This window comes from Phalaenopsis equestris, unplaced genomic scaffold (assembly GCF_001263595.1).
Source record: "Phalaenopsis equestris unplaced genomic scaffold, ASM126359v1 Scaffold000002, whole genome shotgun sequence".
Taxonomy (NCBI): domain Eukaryota; kingdom Viridiplantae; phylum Streptophyta; class Magnoliopsida; order Asparagales; family Orchidaceae; genus Phalaenopsis; species Phalaenopsis equestris.
Window position 1 is genome coordinate 4,907,437 of NW_018164444.1, and position 7,986 is coordinate 4,915,422.

Sequence of the window (7,986 nt, forward strand, 5' to 3'; positions counted from 1 at the left end):
GTGCTCTATATTCAATTTTAAGAATAGAGATGATATATATATATATATATATATATATATATATATTGTTGGATCCAAATCTATCTGGTAGATCGTGCTCAATGAATAGTATTGTACTGAGAAAAGAGGAACGTGAGAGTGAGTGTGTGTGTGTGTGTGTGTGTATGAGTGAGAGAGAGAGAGAGATGAGAAAGACTTGCCCCCATGAGTGCGAATCAGAGCGTTCCCTAACTTCTAGATCTATTTTATTCCATGAAAAAAGAGCATACAAGATAGGGGAGTCCCAAAGGCCCCTTTACATGAGAAAACCTTCAATTTATAGATAGGAGGGCCAACAAGTAATTTACACTATTACCATTGCTTAAAAAAGATAATCCATAGGAAAATGTCAGCCGTCCGGAGACAGATTACATATTGACTCGAGATTCTTATATATATATATATACCCTTGGGAAAAGTAAGTAAAGTCGAATAATGTAAGCGGGGTTCGATCCAGATCCGAATGATAACTTCCTCCCACTGAATCGGCCTTTCTCGTCCAAGTTCAGATCCGGTTAACCAGCCAATTAGTACATATAAAAATCCTCGAACGAAGCAGAGAGCTTGACTTCGGGATTTCCCCTGCTTTAAAATTCGAGTTAACCGGACCTCATCAAATACTATCCAAACCCCAACGTACATACACCTCAAGCAACCAATCCCTTCCATTATAAATCACGCAACTTCGAACACCCACTCCATCTCCATAACTCCATTCCCTTCGCATTGATGGATACCGCCGCGATACTCAACCGGCCGCCAAAACCCCTCCTTTTCTTCTTCTTCCTCTTCTTCTCCCTTCATTGCATCACCACCCATTCCTTCCCCGCAACCTCCCTCCCTTCCTCCCATAACATCGACTGTTGGTGCCGCAGCGTTCCGCACCCCGAGCCATGCCGCCTCTACCTCTCCCACCCCAACTCCACCGTCCACCGCCGGTCGGATTTCTTCAAAATTTCCGTCAAAGCGGCGCTCAATCTCGCCGTCCACGCTCAAGCCCGCACCAGGCGACTGGGCTCGAGATGTTCCAGCGAGGCGGAGAAGACAGCGTGGCTCGATTGCTGGAAACTGTTTGGCAACACGGTGCTCCAGCTTAACCGCACCCTGTTTTTCTCCGTCAACAACAGCAACGCCGTCGACGCACAAACGTGGCTCAGCGCCGCTCTCACCAATCTCTACACGTGCAACAAAGGCTTCACCGAGCTCAAAGCAAACTCCTCGTTCATGCAACCCGTCTTCAGCTACAGAGTTTCGGACCTCATCAGCAACTGCCTCGCCATCAACAGCGCGAGCTTTAATGGCACGGTGGAGCTGCCGAGGTGGGGGTGGGAGGGTGGTAGGAGGCTGCTGCAGGCATCCGGTCGGGCGGATTTTGTTGTGGCAAAGGATGGGTCGGGTAATTTTGGGACCATTAAAGCTGCGCTTGACGCGGCGGCGGCTCTGAGAAGGAGCAGCAGTAGGAGAATTGTAGTGCATGTTAAGATTGGTGTGTATGCGGAGTATTTGCAGATAGCGAGCAGTCTTAGAGATCTGACGATCACCGGAGATGGGAAGGGGAAGACAATTATCACCGGCAGACGAAGTGTTGCGCTTGGTTATACTACCTTTAGCTCTGCAACCATCAGTAAGAACTTCATGAACTCATTAAAAGGAGGAGCTTTTTTTTTCTGTTTTTCTAGGCAGGGTGGTGCATTTGCATACGCTTTGCTCATACCAAATCATTCGTATCGAATAAAAAATATGAGTACATACATAGTACCCAATTCTTATAGATTTATCTATCTCACACTAATACTTTAATATTTATAAAAATCATATGAAAAATTAAGCTCATTATCTTCTTTTTAATAATCACCTTCATCTTTTCATTCATAAAGTATGTGCTTAAAAGTGAAATTTTAGGTGTGAGATAGGTACATCCATAAGAATTGTGTGCTGCCTATATAATTTTCCCTAAAAAATATTACTATTTTATGAAGGACTAGCTTAAAATACATATTTTTATGAGTGAGTAAGTATGTAAAATTTATGTTTAGGAGTTAGACATGTAAATGTACCGGAACTTGTGTTGTGTGCTTGTAAATCTTTTTTTTTTTTGTTCATGTTCTGAAGATGGCAACGGAAAAAATAATAAATATATGGAAATTATGAATCAAAGTTTTTTATGTTCATATGTTGATATAATAATTATTCTTTACTTTTTATTCAATTAGCCTTAAAATATAGTTAATTAAGGACAATTGAGTTTTTGCTGCAATGATCAAAGTTTAAGAAAATAAAAAATAACAGAGGATGGCAACTATTAGCTGGTATATACATATTGCAAGTAGAGATTGAACGAAAACAAGTGTTATTCTGTTTATTTTCAAAGCATTGATAGCAAAGATTTATAAATACATATAAATATATCCTAATATACATGTATTTATATAAATAATAAATAAATTTAACATTCAGTTATATTTTTTTTATAAAAAAACATCAACCATAATATATATATAAAAAAAACATATATATGTTCTGAGTTTTATACCATTTAACTTCTTTTGCATTATAAAAAAATCTTATTTTTCATGTTATCAATCACACTTTGATGGATTTGACGGACTGTCTTTATTGTTGGAGAGCATAACACATGTCTACAGCACTGTTGTACAAAAAATCAGATTTTTGAGTGGAATTTCGCTGCAAATATAATTCATCCTGACTGCTATGAATCAGGCGTATTTGGCGATAGATTCGTGGCGACGGACATCACAATCCGCAACACATACGGGGCCGGCTCGCAGGGCGTCGCCCTTCTCTCCGGCTCCGACCAGTCCGTCTTCTATCGATGCAGCATCGAGGGTTACCAAGACACACTCTGCGTCTACACCCAGCGCCAATTCTACCGCCAATGCGACATCTATGGCACCATCGACTTCATCTTCGGCAACGCGGCGGTCGTCATCCAAAACTCCAACATTGTCGCCCGAAAACCACTCAAGGGAGAAGCCAACGTGATCACAGCTCAAGGCCGCACCGATCAGAACCAGAACACAGGCATCGTCATCCAATCCTCAAAAATTCTCGCCGCGCCGGATTTGAAGCCCGTGCACCGGCAAGTCAAGTCGTACCTCGGCCGGCCGTGGCAGCTCTACTCGCGCACGGTTTATATGGAGAACTATATCGATAGCATAATTGATCGAGCCGGGTGGATTCCATTCAACGGAAACTTTGCTCTGGATACCCTGTTCTACGCTGAGTTCCAGAACAATGGGCCTGGAGCTAAAGTTCTGAGGTTTCGGGTGAAATGGAAGGGAGTTCATATCATTCGTCGTCCGTCGCAAGTGACACAGTTCACGGTGGGGAACTTCATCGCCGGCGGGACTTGGCTGCCGGCGACGGGAGTGCCGTTTGATTCGGGGCTTTCATCTGGGAAATAATAGTAAAATTTGGAAATTTTTGGGTTTCGGGGTTGCTGACAAATATTCTGTCATAATTAGCCTTATGCTTTATTTTTTTAGATGATTATTATTATTATTATTATTATATATGTGGAATTTATTCAAATTTGTACTGCATTTTTTTAAGGAGACTTAATAATTTTGTAATTTGTCCGGAGGCTGTTTGATTAAGGATCCGTTTGAGGTAGCTTATTTGGTGCGGTGCCGTTTTGAAAATGCACTGACCTGTTTGGGTAAACTGTGTTTTGACAGCTTATGCATTTTTAAAACGCATAAAACAGCATTTTCACACCGCACCTATTTAGGAGCGGTGACAACTTATTGGCAACAGTATGGAAAAGCTATACCACTATCAGAAAGCAGTTACCACACATAGATAGGAGCGGTGTGAAAACACTGTTTTCAGCGTTTTCAAAACGCATAAAATGACCCAAACATGACGCCACCGCACCAAATAAGCTGCCACAAACGAGCCCTAAATGTAGGAATTTGCGTACGTGCCATTGGTTGCTAATTATGAATTTATGCGTTTAGTATTTAAATATCTATTCATGTAATATTCTAATTATAAATGAAATTCAAAATCTTATTAGCATTGATATTTTTTTTAAATAAAAGGCTTTTTACATACATATGAGCTTTCGATATTTATATACTAGCACTTTAAAGTTTATATATGTATGCTCATAGCACGTAGAACTTCTAAACACTCATAATAATAGTACTATGTTAAGTTTGTCTCAATGAGCTCTACACTTTTTGGTTTTAATTATTCGTGGTGCAGAGAGGAGTAGACGATCATAAGTGAGACCAAATCGAATGACTCCGACGCCCCCATCATCACCGAAGTCGGCTTCACAACACATTGTCTCCTTCTGAGGGATGGCCTCCCAAAATATTGGCAAGTGGCCACAATGTGGGATTGGAAAATTTTCTAATAAAATTTCTAAATTTTGTTTTATATGCAATTTACTTCAAAAAAAAATCTGATACATTCAACCAATTTTTCCCCAAACAAATGGTATATAATTAGTTAACTCCTTTATCAATCAACGGTTTCTTGTAGTGGTGGTTTGCTTAGTCAAGGAGGCCTTGTCTCACTCAAACGGTAACGTATAAGTTAAACCAAGCTTGCATTTCGATATTAATATATGATGTGATGAAGACCGTTAAGGTAAAGCATTTAAATTAGAATTTTAATCAAATCGAACGTTTTAATTGGCATTTGTTTTCGTGCTTAATGGATGCTTCGATTATGGGAGGCTGCATGTGCTCTGCGTGCATTTACATACATACCACCTAATTCTTATATATTTACATATTTAACATTTGAAATTTATTTCTTATATTTATACCGTTGAAGTATTTCATATCTCATAAAAAAATAATACAATTTGAACATTTAATAAGTGAAATACATATTTTCATGCATAGGTAAGATCGTCTGTATATAAAAATCAAAATTTATGTGTTACATATGCAAATATATAGAAAGTGAATGGTACATGCAAATCTTACTTTTAAAATCTTGTTATTTTACTAAGCAAGAATTATATTCTTATATTGTTGGTTGATGAAGACATTTTTTGGGGCGGTTAGAACTATTTGAAGAAGCAGTTGCCGACGAAATTGCTGTGGGAAACTGGGGAAGCTGCTGTGAGAAAAATTGTGCAGCAGTTATGTTACAATTATTTCTAAAATAATCATTTTGCCCTTCCATACATAACAATAGAAATGAAAATTATAAATTTCGAAAATGTCATAATTTTAAAATATTACATTAACAGATATACGTCACAAAATAGCAAGTAACACAGAAATTATGATTATAGTATTAAAAAATAATATTATTTTAATGTTAATTTTAAATTCCAAATGATTAAGTCAACTTGACAATTTTTTTTAAAGCAACTCTTCACATTTGATCACTATTGAAAGAAGACTCATCGAATTCATCAGTTCATCTAAATAAGTCACAGTTCTTTGTTGATCTATTTTGAGACACCCATAAACTTTTCTCTCATAGATGACTTCACATCGTAATATAAATACATAACATTACAATCCACAGATGCAATATATGACCATAAAGGCACTAGATAGTGATATTTTTAAATTGTAAATACACGACATTACAATCCCTTAGACTTGTATTTCATGATAAACCAGAGTTTATTAAATAAAAATAGTCCATATTAATGTTACAACGATATGTTCACAAGAAAAATTAAATACCAAGAACATCAATAATACAGAGATAAAGTTAAAAAGTAAGTGAAGTCTCAAAGTAAGTATAATTATATGAATAATCTGCCTGCATAAGAAGGTAGTGGACTAGAAAAAAGGGGATCTTGGTTGCTTCCATGCAATTAATATTGAACTCGTACTTGTCGGAAATCTTAGACACACAAAAACCATATAGAAAAACCCCTCTAAGGTCATATAATTTTGAAAAAAGAGGGATTTTGATTGCCTTGTTACTAAACTCGTATATTTCAAAAATTATAGCAACATAAAGACCACCAATAAGAGTCCCCAAGGTCTTATATCACATCATGGACCTTCAAATATAAATAAAAAAATAACATACACCATCCAGGTGGGAAGTGCACTGTAATGGAAAAAAAGATAGTGAACCCATCAACATTTTAAATTAACTTAGATGGTAAAACCATAATATTCACATTTCACGAAAAAAATAAAATAGTAACGTCCGTAGAGAATAACATATAAAACTTATGCAACATTGTCATGAAAGATGTGACAGAGGTATTGAATCTGTCTATCATGGAGCATTGACATAACAATCTCTCTCTTAACATTTTCTTGAATAATTTTGGCTGCAAAAACAAAATATTGAAGAATTTCATAAAAATTTTTTCAAGTTTAAGCAATCTGATAGAATAAGGAATCGATAGTATTGTGTTAAGTGTAGTGGATGAGGAGGCCGTGATGGTGCATATGAAGACGATTTGTGAAATTTGTTCTTGTATAAATCCTACATGTATGTTTTTTTTCCACCACTACGTCTCCATAAAAATTGACGTTTAAGACTACTACTATTAGGTTTGCATGACATTCAACAGGATCACATGAGATGCCTTCATCTTCATGGGCTTGACTCTCATTTGCTGAGTTTTCAATCACTTGTTGGCTAAGAGTCCAAGCATGAATTCCCGTAGCATCAACTCCTTCAACTATCATGATTTTTCTTCTAATTCGGATGTAAACTAGAATATCTTTCTTTTTAATTTAATGTAATACTTGTAATGAAAAACAATGTAATCTTGCATATGTGCTAAAAAAATTTAATAAGATGTACTTCTATCTTTTCTCTCTACCAATCCGGCAAGTGGCGAGACATATGTGCTACCCCTGTCTTTCACGCCCGCACTAAACACATTGAAATTGATCATCTTTTCATTAGAGAAAAAAATTCTCTCCACAAAAGTGACAACTGAATATATCCCTACAAATGAACGGTGGGCCAATATATTCACAAAGTCTTTATCGACACCCCGTTTTCTGCTTCTTAGCACCAAACTGACACTACAACCAAGCAGCATCAGCTTGAAGGGGCTAATAATGAACCCACCTAGTTCTGAAGTAACACAGTCTCTACTACTCTTGTCCAATATTTTACTTCTATATCTTTTATATCTAGAATCATCTATACTGTATATAAAATGTCAAGTACTCTAGCTAGTGGAAAGGTGGAGTAATTTTTATGTTTGATAATATGTTCATCTTCTCTTCTATCATTCGATTCTTCTTCTACTTTTTCGCATTTCATCCGGGCAAGAACATGTGTGTTTTTTTATTTTATTCGCCTTTCTCTATTTCTCCCTACTGCTCCGGCCATTTAACTTGCTACATAGGATAAATTCAGATTAAAAAATGTATTTTCTTATATTAGAGACTATATATTTTACTTTATCTTATCTACATTAAAATTTGGTGCACTATGACTGCCATGTTATGTCTATTGAAGTGTATTTTGTTGCATCTTGTAATTTACGGTCACAGTAGTTGTGACTACACGATACAACTTTATCATTTATTTTCCTTATTGTACGATAAACTCCATATAAAATATGTTTTATTCATTTACAATCCCTATTTATTTATTGTTCAAACTTTATTCATGATTCAAATAAGTTTGAAATCATATCCAAAATTTAATTGAATTAATTTTTTGGCATTTACATACATACCACCTAATTACTACGTAATTGCATATCTAGCACTTAAACTCACTCTAACATTTATACAATCAAAATATTTTATATCACCTAAAAAATATTATTATTTAATTTTTTAGAAAATGAAACATATCTCTCATATATAAAAAATGTAGCATATATGTAAAAAATTAAATTTTAGGATTTAATTATATAAATACATAAGATTAAGTGATATGTCCCCCGGCGAAAAATCCAAAAAATTGGCTCATGTTTTTCATGTTATAATAATTATTAGTCAATATATATATATATATATA

At 35.9% G+C, this 7,986-nt stretch overlaps 1 protein-coding gene across 1 annotated transcript; it reads left to right on the forward strand.

Annotated features, from left to right (window-relative positions):
- The first annotated feature begins 513 nt into the window (after nucleotides 1–513).
- Nucleotides 514–3,526, forward strand: LOC110034957 (pectinesterase 2-like). The gene is made up of 2 exons (XM_020739199.1): nucleotides 514–1,663; nucleotides 2,761–3,526. The coding sequence occupies exons 1-2, from the start codon at nucleotides 769–771 to the stop codon at nucleotides 3,462–3,464; spliced, it is 1,599 nt and encodes a 532-aa protein (XP_020594858.1). The 5' UTR covers nucleotides 514–768; the 3' UTR covers nucleotides 3,465–3,526.
- Nucleotides 3,527–7,986: the final 4,460 nt, after the last annotated feature.

Excerpts from the sequence above, each read along its gene's own strand:
- LOC110034957 (XM_020739199.1), top strand. The coding sequence starts at position 769 with ATGGATACCGCCGCGATACTCAACCGGCCGCCAAAACCCCTCCTTTTC. Across the intron at positions 1,664-2,760 it reads CTTTAGCTCTGCAACCATCA|GCGTATTTGGCGATAGATTC; the intron begins GTAAGAACTTCA and ends GCTATGAATCAG.